The sequence below is a fragment of the Lagopus muta genome, chromosome Z (genome assembly GCF_023343835.1).
Source record: "Lagopus muta isolate bLagMut1 chromosome Z, bLagMut1 primary, whole genome shotgun sequence".
In the NCBI taxonomy this organism is placed as follows: domain Eukaryota; kingdom Metazoa; phylum Chordata; class Aves; order Galliformes; family Phasianidae; genus Lagopus; species Lagopus muta.
Genome location: NC_064472.1, coordinates 30,054,712 through 30,067,441, shown reverse-complemented (window position 1 = coordinate 30,067,441; position 12,730 = coordinate 30,054,712). Strand labels below are relative to the sequence as shown.

Genomic DNA, 12,730 nt, shown 5'->3' with positions numbered 1-12,730 from the left:
TTTTATCTTTTAAGCTAATATGAATTAGCTTGACATAATTCTGACACCACTGTCATTGCACATTAATATAACTATTCTCTTTGGCTGTAGCATAGTCATGCAATGATTTCAAAAATAATAATATTAAGATGTATTTTCAAGAGTATGCCATGATGTGTATATGATGATGTCACGGATTTGACCAGATCAATCTATGTCCGTGACAGGGGCGACAGGCCTCTGCCCTCCCCCCCCCCCCACCCCAGTCCCACAAAAATGGGAAGGAAGGAAGGGAGGAAAAGAACAGCGGCAACAATCTATGGAGGAAAACTTATTTTACTATAATATGGGAATACAAGATAACACAATAGATACAATTTAATTGCAATTGAGATTAATAAATCAGACAAGATGAGAGAGAGAGAGTTCCCGGGACCGATTCAAACCTGAAAAGCTTGGAACGGCTAGGAAAGCACCCTCCAGCACCCACTGCAAGGCAGCAAGAGAGCGCCCCCCCCACCCGGAAGGGCCAGATCCCGTGACTGCTGTAATGTACAGGGATAGGTAGCTGGGATTGGGCAGTGACACTTTAATGCCCCGTACACTACATGATGTTTTGATGTGGAATACTGAAACCCAAAAACAAAAAACAAAAACAAAAAAAACAAAAACAAAAACAAAAAACATAGAACCATGACATTCCACCCCTTATTCTACATCGTTACATCATGCTTAAAATATATATACATATATACAAACAAACAAAAAATGATTAAAATGCACACATGGCTATATACATATACATAGAATTAGTAACTGCACTCCCCCGGCATCAAGTTTCCTTGTGGTACACACTGGACATCCCCATTCTTCTGCATTACCCACCAAGTGGATCCTGGTCCCTGGGCAAAAACTGTACCACGGAGAGGTTTGCCCTTTCCAGAAGCTGGAAGAACCCAAACTGCCTTTCCTAACATGTTCTTTACATGTACAACTGGGACTTTATCTCCCTCTACGGTATGTAGTGAACTGGATTGGTTAGGACCATCACGATTAATAGATCCTCTGGTATTGACTAACCAGGTGGCTTCTGCCAAATGCTTCTCCCAGTGCTTAAATGTTCCGCCACCCAGTGCTTTTAGCATCGTTTTTAACAATCCATTGTATCGTTCAATTTTACCAGAGGCTGGTGCATGATAGGGAATGTGGTAAATCCACTGAATGCCATGATCTTTGGCCCAAGTATTTACAAGAGAATTTTTGAAATGAGTCCCATTATCTGACTCAATCCTTTCTGGGGTGCCATGTCGCCACAGGACTTGTTTCTCGAGACCCAGTATGGTGTTTCGGGCGGTAGCATGGGGTACTGCATATGTTTCAAGCCACCCAGTGGTTGCCTCCACCATAGTAAGCACATAATGCTTACCATTGCGAGATCGTGGTAAGGTGATATAATCAATCTGCCAGGCCTCCCCATATTTGTACTTTTGCCATCGCCCTTCCTCCCACAGAGGTTTCATCCTCTTGGCTTGTTTGATGATGGCACATGTTTCACAGTTATGAATGACCTGCGCAATGGCATCCATAGTTAAGTCCACCCCTCGGTCTCTAGCCCATTTGTATGTTGCATCTCTCCCTTGATGACCTGAGGTCTCATGGGCCCACCGAGCCAGAAATAATTCACCCTTGTTCTGCCAGTCCAGGTCTATTTGAGCCACCTCAATTCTGGCAGCTCGGTCTACCTGATGGTTATTTTGCTGTTCTTCAGTAGCCCGACTCTTGGGCACATGAGCATCTACATGGCGCACCTTTACAACCATAGTCTTTGTTCGGGCAGCAATGTCTTTCCACAGTTCAGCAGCCCAAATAGGTTTACCCCTTCTTTGCCAGTTATTTTGCTCCCACTGCTGTAACCACCCCCATAAGGCATTTGCTACCATCCATGAGTCAGTGTAAAGATAGAGCATTGGCCACCTCTCCCGTTCAGCGACATCTAAGGCCAGTTGGACAGCCTTTACCTCTGCAAATTGGCTTGATTCGCCTTTCCCTTCAGTGGCCTCTGCAACTCGTCGTGTGGGGCTCCACACAGCAGATTTCCATCTGCGATGCTTTCCCACAATACGACACGATCCATCTGTGAACAGGGCATATTTCTTTTCATTCTCTGGTAGTTCATTGTATGGTGGGGCTTCTTTAGCACGTGATACTTCTTCTGCTGGTGGTGTTCCAAACTTCTTACCTTCAGGCCAGTCCATGATGACTTCTAGGATTCCTGGACGACTGAGGTTCCCCATCCGTGCTCGTTGTGTAATCAGTGCAATCCACTTACTCCAAGTGGCATCAGTAGCATGATGGGTGGAGGGAACCTTTCCTTTAAACATCCAGTTCAGCACTGGCAGTCGAGGTGCCAGAAGGAGCTGTGTTTCAGTACCGACTACTTCGGAAGCAGCCCGAACCCCTTCATAAGCGGCTAAGATCTCCTTCTCAGTTGGAGTGTAGTGCTCTTCAGACCCTCTGTATGCCCGACTCCAGAATCCCAGGGGTCGGCCTCTGGTCTCTCCTGAGGCTCTTTGCCACAAACTCCAAGTGGGACCGTTCTCTCCAGCAGCAGTGTAGAGGATGTTCTTTATACCCTGTCCAGTCCGTACTGGCCCTAGGGCCACGGCGCGGGCTATCTCCTGTTTAATCTGTTCAAAAGCCTGCTGCTGCTCAGGGCCCCATGTAAACTCATTTCTCATTCGCGTCACATAATAAAGGGGGCTTACAATGAGGCTGTAGTTTGGAACATGCATTCTCCAAAAGCCCACTGCACCCAGAAAAGATTGTGTCTCTCTTTTGCTAGTGGGTGGAGACATAGCAGTGATTTTGTCGATCACGTCTGTCGGAATGTGACGACGGCCATCTTGCCACTTTATACCTAGGAACTGAATCTCCTGGGCAGGTCCTTTCACTTTGCTTCGCTTAATAGCAAAACCAGCACTCAGAAGAATATGGATCATCCTCTCTCCTTTTGTGAAGACTTCTTGTGCTGTATCACCCCACACAATGATGTCATCAATGTACTGCAGGTGCTCAGGAGCACTGCCCTGTTCCAATACAGTTTGGATCAACCCATGGCAAATGGTCGGGCTGTGTTTCCACCCCTGGGGCAAACGGTTCCAGGTATACTGAATGCCCCTCCATGTGAAAGCAAACTGTGGCTTACATTCTTTGGCCAAAGGAATGGAAAAGAAGGCATTAGCAATGTCAATGGTGGCATACCATTTGGCCGCTTTTGACTCCAGTTCATACTGGAGTTCTAACATGTCCGGCACAGCAGCACTCAGTGGGGGTGTGACTTCATTCAGGCCACGGTAGTCCACCGTCAGCCTCCATTCTCCACTGGCTTTACGCACTGGCCATATGGGGCTGTTAAAAGGCGAGTGAGTTTTGCTGATCACTCCCTGGCTCTCTAGTTGACGAATTAACTTATGAATGGGGAGCAAAGAATCCCTGTTGGTGCGGTACTGACGCCTGTGCACCACTTTTGTAGCAATCGGTACCTGTTGCTCTTTTACTCGCAGCAGCCCCACAACAGATGGATCTTCTGACAGGCCAGGCAAAACAGACAGCTGCTTAATGTTGTCTGTGTCCACAGCAGCTATTCCAAAGGCCCATCGATACCCCTTAGGATCCTTGAAATGCCCCCTTCTGAGATAATCAATCCCTAGTATACATGGAGCCCCTGGGCCCGTCACAATAGGATGTTTTTGCCAGTCCTTACCAGTGAGGCTTATCTCGGCCTCCAACACAGTCAATTCTTGAGAGCCCCCGGTCACTCCAGAAATATGGATTGATTCTGTCCCTTCATGACTCGAGGGCATCAGAGTGCACTGTGCACCAGTGTCCACCAGGGCCTTATATTTCAGTGGTTCTGATGTGCCAGGCCATCGAATCCACACAGTCCAATATACTCTATTATCCCTTTCCCCCCCCTGACTGAGGGCAGGGCCCCTCTATTCATTACCTGTGGTAACTGGAGCAACTGCACTGGTGGTAGATCTGCCTTGTAATTCTTTCACCCGGGCTCGTAATACAGGAGTAGGTTGACCGTGCCACTTCCCCATGTCTTCTCCATGGTCACGTAGGTAATACCATAAGGTAATTCGCGGTGTATTATTCCTTACTTGAGCCGTAGAGCGTCTGCCTCTAACAGCTGAGATTTTTGATCGTGCACGTAAGAAGGAAGGTTCATTGTCTTTAGTTAGGTGGGATCGCCAAAATTTCATCATCTCCTTCACCTCCTTCGCTAGACTCATTTGATTATCCTGATCTTCATCCAGCGTCTCTGATACTGCTACAGGTTTGTCACGGTTAATCAGTTGAGACACTTGCTCCGTCATTCTTGATATTGCAGCAACGGCAGAATGAATTGGAGACAGCAATTGTTCGTAGTTTTGGAGCGTAACAATTAATTCATAAATTAAGGGTGTTCTCTGTTGTTCCTGGTATCTGTCACATGCTGACGTTAGTGTAGCAGCATATTTGTCCGGTGCTGTTGTCACGATTTTCTGCCATATCTCAGGCGTTGTCCTCACCTTTTCAGGGTCACGGTTTTGGTGTGGTTGGTTAGGAACAAAGTCAGGGTCATACAACATTTCCACCACGCCTATTTCCCTCAAATACTGGATACCCTTTTCAACTGTATCCCATTTCTTCATCGCAATCTTCAAGCCATTTTTGAAGGGATACTTTTCCTTCACGGCTATTAACACTCGTTCCCAGAGGGAGGCAGCCTCATCCGAACATCGACTAATTCCTCTGTCAATAGCTGGATCTCTGGCAATGGCACCTAGTTGGCGAGCTTCATTACCATCCAGAGACAAGCTATGGGCCCCACTGTCCCAACAGCGAACCAACCAGGAAACAATACTTTCATTCAGGCGCCGTGTGAACTCCTTTCTTGAACCTTGGATTTCAGTCATCTTTAGAGGCCGGCGAGTAGTAATAGAGACTTCCTCTTCATCACTCTCTTCTGCATGTCTCTTAGTTTTCGCTTTTGCCTTTCGCGATGGTGGTGGTTTTGAGGAGGGCCCCTCGCCTGGATCTTCCTCCTCCTCCTCCTCCTCTTCTTCTCTTTTTCGTTCAAGACGTGAAGACACTCGTTTCCATTTCTTGCCCTCCACAGGAGCAACCGGTATTGTTACTGGTGTCTCCTGTGATTGATTAGATTTGACTTGGGGATTTTCCCCTTTGGCTTGAACCTCAGCTCGGAAACTCTCTCTCTCCCGAATGGTATTATATAGGGCACGGTAAGCACAAGCCAAACCCCAAATAAGTTGTACCTCCTTAGATTTATGTAAGCCGCATAGTCCCTGACTCAAATACTGGCTTAGTTTCTCAGGATCCCACAGGTGTTCAAGAGTAAAATCCCATGACACTGCGGGTCCCCATGCTTCTAAGACCTTTCCTAAACCTCTCCATATCCCCTGCCAGTCATCATTCTCTAGTTTTGGAGAAGACTCCTTCCCCTTATTACAAATAAAGAATACATTCAGGAGAATTGATGACGCGAACAACAACATGGGTATTAATTCAGGATTCAAAAAACGTTTGACAAACCGAGAAGAAAACCCGGAGACTGGTCTGAACATCGTGTTGTTTGTAAAATTAGCTATTCCATTTGGGATGTAGTTGTTTGTGAAATTAGCCATTCCTTCTGGGATGTAGTTGTTTGTGAAATTAGCCATTCCTTCTGGGATGTAGATGTCAAAGTTCAAATCATACCACATTGCAAATAGGTAAAACATAGGTGTCTCCATCAGTGTCATTAGGTACCTATATATGGTTGCAATTCCACAACACATAATTATGAGCTGGATTATTGGCCAGTAGGTTGTGACTAACACCATTGCTTTTAATCCTTTACCCAGCACCCCCACGATAACGAGTGGGTTCATCGCTGGTGCTTGCTAAAAAAGGGTTAATGAATTGAAGCTAACAAGAGGAGGGGGAAAAAAAAAGGAAAAAGGCACTACTCAGACTAAGTAGTGCTCAAAGTTTACAAATATCCCAGAACACTGGCAGTACGCCTAATCTTTCAAGGTCAGGTTTTCCAGCACAGAAACCTGAACTACTGATAATGCTCCCTAACGAAGCTCTCTAAGAGCAGAGAGAAAAAGAGATTCGTTCAAAAAGCTAAAAAGCAGTCGAGCCCCACGTTGGGCGCCAAATATCTGTCACGGATTTGACCAGATCAATCTATGTCCGTGACAGGGGCGACAGGCCTCTGCCCTCCCCCCCCCCCCACCCCAGTCCCACAAAAATGGGAAGGAAGGAAGGGAGGAAAAGAACAGCGGCAACAATCTATGGAGGAAAACTTATTTTACTATAATATGGGAATACAAGATAACACAATAGATACAATTTAATTGCAATTGAGATTAATAAATCAGACAAGATGAGAGAGAGAGAGTTCCCGGGACCGATTCAAACCTGAAAAGCTTGGAACGGCTAGGAAAGCACCCTCCAGCACCCACTGCAAGGCAGCAAGAGAGCGCCCCCCCCACCCGGAAGGGCCAGATCCCGTGACTGCTGTAATGTACAGGGATAGGTAGCTGGGATTGGGCAGTGACACTTTAATGCCCCGTACACTACATGATGTTTTGATGTGGAATACTGAAACCCAAAAACAAAAAACAAAAACAAAAAAAACAAAAACAAAAACAAAAAACATAGAACCATGACAGATGAAAATCTACCATATTTGTTATATCATTTTAAGTTTAATGATGAACTCTGAATCATACATATAATAACAAAATTGTGTATATTCTTTCAAAATAACTGTTCTGGATTCTAAATAATGACTGTTGCTTATGTGTTCTGCTTTTCCCTATGTAAAAGATCTCCATAACCAATATAGCAAAAGTAAACAAATTTGATTTGTATTCAACCTCCAGGCTTTTTCACCTCTGCATTCTTTGAGGATGACATGACACTGAAATAGAAAACATTGTTACACTTCTGGGGACTATCACTAAAGGCGGTGAATGAAGATATTAAAAAAAAAAAAAAAAAAAGTTAAAAAATGGCATTAAGTAATGAACACCTACTTTCAATTTGCTGAGGCAGAAGACAAGGATTAAAACCTCCCTTTGGTATTAAAGGAGTTAAAGTTCTTGAAGTTCTTGTTAAATTTCAAAAAAAAAAAAAAAAAAGCAAAAAAAAAAAAAGTATACTGAGTACAGCTTATGTTTCTTAGCTGCTATACCAGCCAATATTCATACAATTCTTAAGTAAGTTTTATGGCTACTTTCTTATGCATACTAACACAAAGACATATTGACAAGCCCTCTCAGTGGTTTCCACTATTTATAAGATTAAAAATGGAGAATAACAGTCAATATTTTATCCATGTTTCTTAGTTCATTGTTTTGTTCTGAACATCTGATAAAAAACTGGTGATGTAGGGTTTTTTGTTGTTGTTGGTTTTTTTTACTAACTTATAAGTATTTATATTAAGAACTAAATAGATAAGAGCAAAAAACAACGCAACTTCTTCATTTCCAAAGATTTAGTAATATTTGGGAATTATCAGTAGGGGTAAAGTATGAAGAGGATTTTGGAGATTAATATGTTTTCACTAGATTCATTCATCTGTTCTAATTCAAAATCTAGCAAGATTGTATTTAAGATGTCAAATTCTGCTCTTCTGTGTACTGTCATGTAAGGAAAGTTGCTTATACAGATACAAAATCGACTATGATACAGTGAGGATTCCTGGATGGTATACCAAAACAGTTTTTTGAATGTAACTTTCCCTACTTTTCTTCCTCTTATGTTAATTTATGATGTGTTTATGCACTCATGCCCTGGAGAATGCTTTTCTACTTATTGATTTTCTTAAAATGCTATTTATTTTCATTATGTGGGTTTTTATAAGCTGTGTTTATAAGCTGAAAATTTTATCTGTTTTTATCAATTTTTGTCTGCCAGTAGAAAGATTTTTATATTTAAAATAACTCTTCAGTTTACTGCCCCTATTCTGGGTCTTCTTGCTTTTCCATTACGTGTATTTGCCTGTAATTGACACGGAGTTATGTATTCCCTAGCTAGCTGGCCTTTGCAAAGAAAATCCTTGAAGGCAATCAGCAAACTCAATTACCACATTTTCTTAGCTTGTAAGTCCTAATAAATCAATATCAGGCAAATATTCATATGTTAAAGGTTAAATATTTTAAGCCTTTTGACAGTAATTGAGTGTATTTTCAAGAGAGGCTTAATGTTGATAGAGATTCTTTCCGTTTCATTACCATTTGCCTCTGATAGTGAATATTTTAAGCTTACTGACTGACACTTCACATTTGACAGAAGTAATATACAGCAGTCAAATCTAGTTTAAAGGCCTCTAGCTGCAACTTTATTATGAAATACTTTTCCATAAGCAAAGTTAATGTTTACTCTGTGGCTTTCTATCCATGTTAGCAATATTCACACACACGTCATCAGAACTACAATTGCTGAGATCACATATTTCCCATCAGTCCAAGTCCCACAAGAAGGATCAGACTCTCTTAAGATGTCTCCATAGTAAATTTGAGAATAGCTGTTGATGTCATTAATATTTGTCTAAGCATGATGAATCCCTTTTAATTTTGAACTACGGAACAGCAATTGCTGTTTTTCCAAAAGGCTATATTTCCAAAGAAATTAGTACATTCAGAAAAACACCTGAATATCTAATATACACAGATGTCTTTGGAAATAGTGTTGTTGAGGGTTAGATGATTAAATATTTCAGCAAATTTACACCTATATTTCAAGTAGAAGTGGAATACCCTCTGAAAGACTTAAGGAATAGGCTTCTTTTATAACATAGACAAAATTATGCCTGAAGAGAGAAATATGTCACCCAGAATACCTTTTCCTTTTCTATATTTTAACATCATGGACACAGGAAGATTAAGGACTATATGTATTGGCATTCAGAGCATTATGAAACTTCTGTTCAGTGAAAACTTATCTGGATAGATTGGAAAGGATCTTGTAAGGTTCAAGAAGGGCAAGTGCAGAGCCTTACACCCAGAGAGGAATGACTACATGTATCAGTACAGGTCAGGGGCTCACATGATTGGAAAGGAGATCTGCAGAGAAGGGCCTAGATGTCCTTGTGAATAACGGCTGACTGTAAGCCAGCAGTGGCCAAGAAGATCAGTGTATTAAAAAGAGCATGACCAACAGATCAGGGGAGGTTATCTCTCTACTTTGGCCTGGTGAGGTCATAGTTGGCACAGTATGCCTAGTCCTTGTCTCCTACTTTGTCTCCTCTGTTCAGGAAAGACAGAAAATTTCTAGAGAGTATCCAGTGGAAAAACCACAAAAATGATTAGAGGCTTTGAGCATCTCCATTATGAAGAAAAGAGGTTCAGTCTGGAGAAAAGAAGACTGAGAGGGACATCTTAGCAATGCCTATAAATACCGAATGGACAAGAGTCAAACAGATGGGACCAGGTTCTTTAGAATGGTGCCCAGTGACAGGATAAGGAATAAATGGGCAAAAACTGGAATGCAGGAAGTTCCACTTGAACATAAGGAAATCTTCACTGTAATAGTGACAGAGTTGTGGAACAAGCTGGCCAGATTTTTTTGGGGGGAGTCTTCTTTGCTAGAGATATTCAAAATCAGCCTGGATGCTTTCCTGTGCAGTCTAGTGTAGAAACCTGCTTTAGCACACTGCTGGATTATGTAATCTCTAGATTTCCCTTCCAACCCTTGTGATTCTGTGATTCTCTGAAAATATTTTTTCTTACCACAAATAACACTGATCAGTGTACACTGGGAATACTTACAAACATCAAGTTGTTGTTTTTTTCTGGTTCTGTACAGCCTGAAAGAAGCAGAAGTATGATGTAGCTCAATCACAGTTTAATATTTGAGAAGACAAAGTGGAAGGATTACTTTCTGTTCACAAATAAAGTGGGTGGACAAATCTCAAAACAACTGAAAAAAAAAAAAAGAAAATGCTACCTTCGTCTATTTACAGAGACTGCATTTTTGCCTTTTTATCTGCTAGTTTTTGGTTTTAGATCTACTGTGTTTTGTCTTAAAGATCTCAGAATGTGTCTTTGACCTCTGTTTCTTTTCAGTGGAGATATATATATATAGGTATCTGTATTTTTCCCAGTTCCTGACACTCTTCTTGATACTAAGTCTTTATTTCTGGAACTCCTGTAAACATTAACCCTTCAAGTAAACCATAATTCATGCTCAGATCTAGAAAACTGGATAAGGAAGAGTGGAGATGGGATTTCCATTGAAAAGCAATTACTAAGTTACCTGCAAATATTGTTTACTCATACCTCTGACTGCAAAATGTTGGTATTTTGAAGAATGGGTTAGGGAGAGTGATAGAAGGGAGTAACTATTTCGTGAGAAGGCATGTCACACAGAAACCAAATAGACAACACTTGAGTGAGAGGTCACCCCCAAGAGGTGACTACTTACTTGTAGTCAAGACTGGGTTCTTAGTATTTTTTTATTATTTTACTGCATATTTATTATCCTAAGAAAAATAACTTGAAGTTCAGTAGTTATAATGTGAAATAAGTTTTGCCTTGCCTTCTAGTTAATTGTTTTAAACTGTTATTAGTTAAGCATTTTGAAACAGTGCTGTGTTCTTTCATTGGTGCTTTCATCCTGTTTGTGTACCTAATATTCAACATTTCTGATTATTGCTGGGTTGAAACAAAACCCAAATGATATCGGTATACCGGAATTCAGCTTCCTAATATCTGAAGTAATTTTAAGACCTGCCTGCCCTCATAGTTTCAGACTTCAAACTACCTTAACTCTTTATGAAGAGAAGCAGTCTGAATACTTAGCACTGCATATATAAATATGTGTATATTTATGTATACATATATATACATATATTTCCTTACATTTGTGCATATATAGCTGTATGAACAGGGGAGGAGAAGAAAAGGAGATGAAAATGGAAGAATAAAACTCTTTAGCTTCTGAGCATTTATTCATCCTGGATACATGATGATCTTGAAATGTGCACATTAGAGATTTTAGAATAGATATTACATGTGACTAACCCACTTGTGAATAAACTGAAAAATTTCAAATAGATCTGGTTAAACATTCATCCATACAAAATATAAGAGCTATGAAATGGCATAATGAAACTCTGCACAAAACATACTTTTATTACAACACTTAAACGACATAGATTTAAGAACACTGAAGTTAATGTTAATAGTCTGTCATCTGATTCTTATTTTTTGAGTCTGACTGAAAAAAAAAAAGAGAGAGAAGGTGATAGAATATTTTACAAAGCCTTGGAAACCCTTCATTTATGTTTTACATTCTACATTTTTATTTGAGTTGTTCCTTAAATTCCATTACAATTGGTAAGTCAATTCAAACCTAAGAAATATTTCAAGAATCACAGAGATGCATTTTGAAAAGATAATTAATGGCAAGAATACTAAAAAGTGATTTTAGACTTTCACATATAACATCAATTAAATGTCTAATTACAATAATTAAAATTTTAAAAATCTCAGATATAAAATTTGTAAGAAAATTTGATAGCATTTCCTGTATGAGAACAGCAACTTCCAGAAGTGCAGTTTTTTTTCCCGACTGATTGATCCTTTCTGTTGTTTATCAAATACTGCAATGTTGATAAATATTAATGCTTACTGTTCCCAATAAAAAATAGTGTATGCATAAAAATATGATACTTGACAAATGCCCTAACAATGATATCTAACATAGTTTTTTTTTTAATTATTTTAGAACTCTATCCTGAGACACAACTACAGGATGTGCCTTGGAGAAGTGTAAGTTGTTTCTTTTATCGCTATGATAACTGTTGGACACTGTATCTTGTCTTGCAATTAAATGAATTCATTTTCCAAGATATTTTTTTTAAATAATGAATCTCTATCACTGAGATCCTACAATGATTATTCAGGCTTCACTATGATAGTGGAGATTTGCCTGACATCACTGTTCCGAGTACATACATGTAACCATTAACAATTTTTTGTAAGTTAGTAGCAAATATTTAAGCATCTGTTTCACGGAATCATAGAAAGGCCTGGGTTGAAAAGGACCTTAAAGATCATCTAATTTCAACACCCATGCTGTGTCCAAGTTTGCCAACCACTCAACCAAGCTGCCCAGAGCCACACCCAGCCTGACCTTGAATGCCTCCAGGGATGGGGCATCCATAACCTCCTTGGGCAACCTCTTCCAGTACATCACCAATCTCTGAGTGAAAAATTTACTCCTAGTGACTAATCTAAATCTTTGCTGTCTTACTTTAACACCATTCCCCCTTGTCTTATCACTATCCACCCTTGTAAACAGCCATTGCCCCTCCAGTTTATGTGCTCGCTTTAAATATTCAAAAGCCACAATGAGGTCTGAAGCTATTCTTCTTTATGCTAAACAAGCCCAGTTCCCTCAACCTTTCTACATAGGAGATATGCTCGAGCCCTCTGATTTCTCATGACTTCCTAAAATTCTACAAGTGAGAATACAACTAGGAAAACATCCTAGAAATTTTTATTGAGAAGTAACTTTCCTCTTCAGATAATAACAATGGAATATGATCTTTCCTTACAAATGAACAGGGAAACAACAAAAGTTTGATAAAATGCACCTCCCAGTGGCAGTTTATTGATGTATATCTTCCACATCTGTATAATCAATGAATGTAAAGATGTTATAGTTAGGAAAAATACATGAAAGT

General features: G+C 40.4%; 2 protein-coding genes across 10 annotated transcripts in view; one reads left to right on the top strand and one right to left on the bottom strand.

The window, feature by feature from the left end:
* LOC125686691 (uncharacterized) overlaps positions 1-3,960 on the bottom strand; it is a 263,423-nt gene extending 259,463 nt beyond the window's left edge. The window contains exon 1 of the mRNA XM_048931001.1: positions 426-3,960. Coding sequence (XP_048786958.1) covers positions 789-3,842 — 3,054 coding nt within the window. The 5' untranslated portion in view covers positions 3,843-3,960 and the 3' untranslated portion in view covers positions 426-788. The remainder of the gene's footprint in view (positions 1-425) is intronic.
* PTPRD (protein tyrosine phosphatase receptor type D) overlaps positions 1-12,730 on the top strand; it is a 1,217,200-nt gene that overhangs the window by 418,975 nt on the left and 785,495 nt on the right. For all 9 annotated transcript variants that reach the window (XM_048930990.1, XM_048930989.1, XM_048930988.1 and 6 more), the window contains exon 5: positions 11,770-11,813. The gene's annotated coding sequence lies outside the window, so the exon portion shown is untranslated. The remainder of the gene's footprint in view (positions 1-11,769; positions 11,814-12,730) is intronic.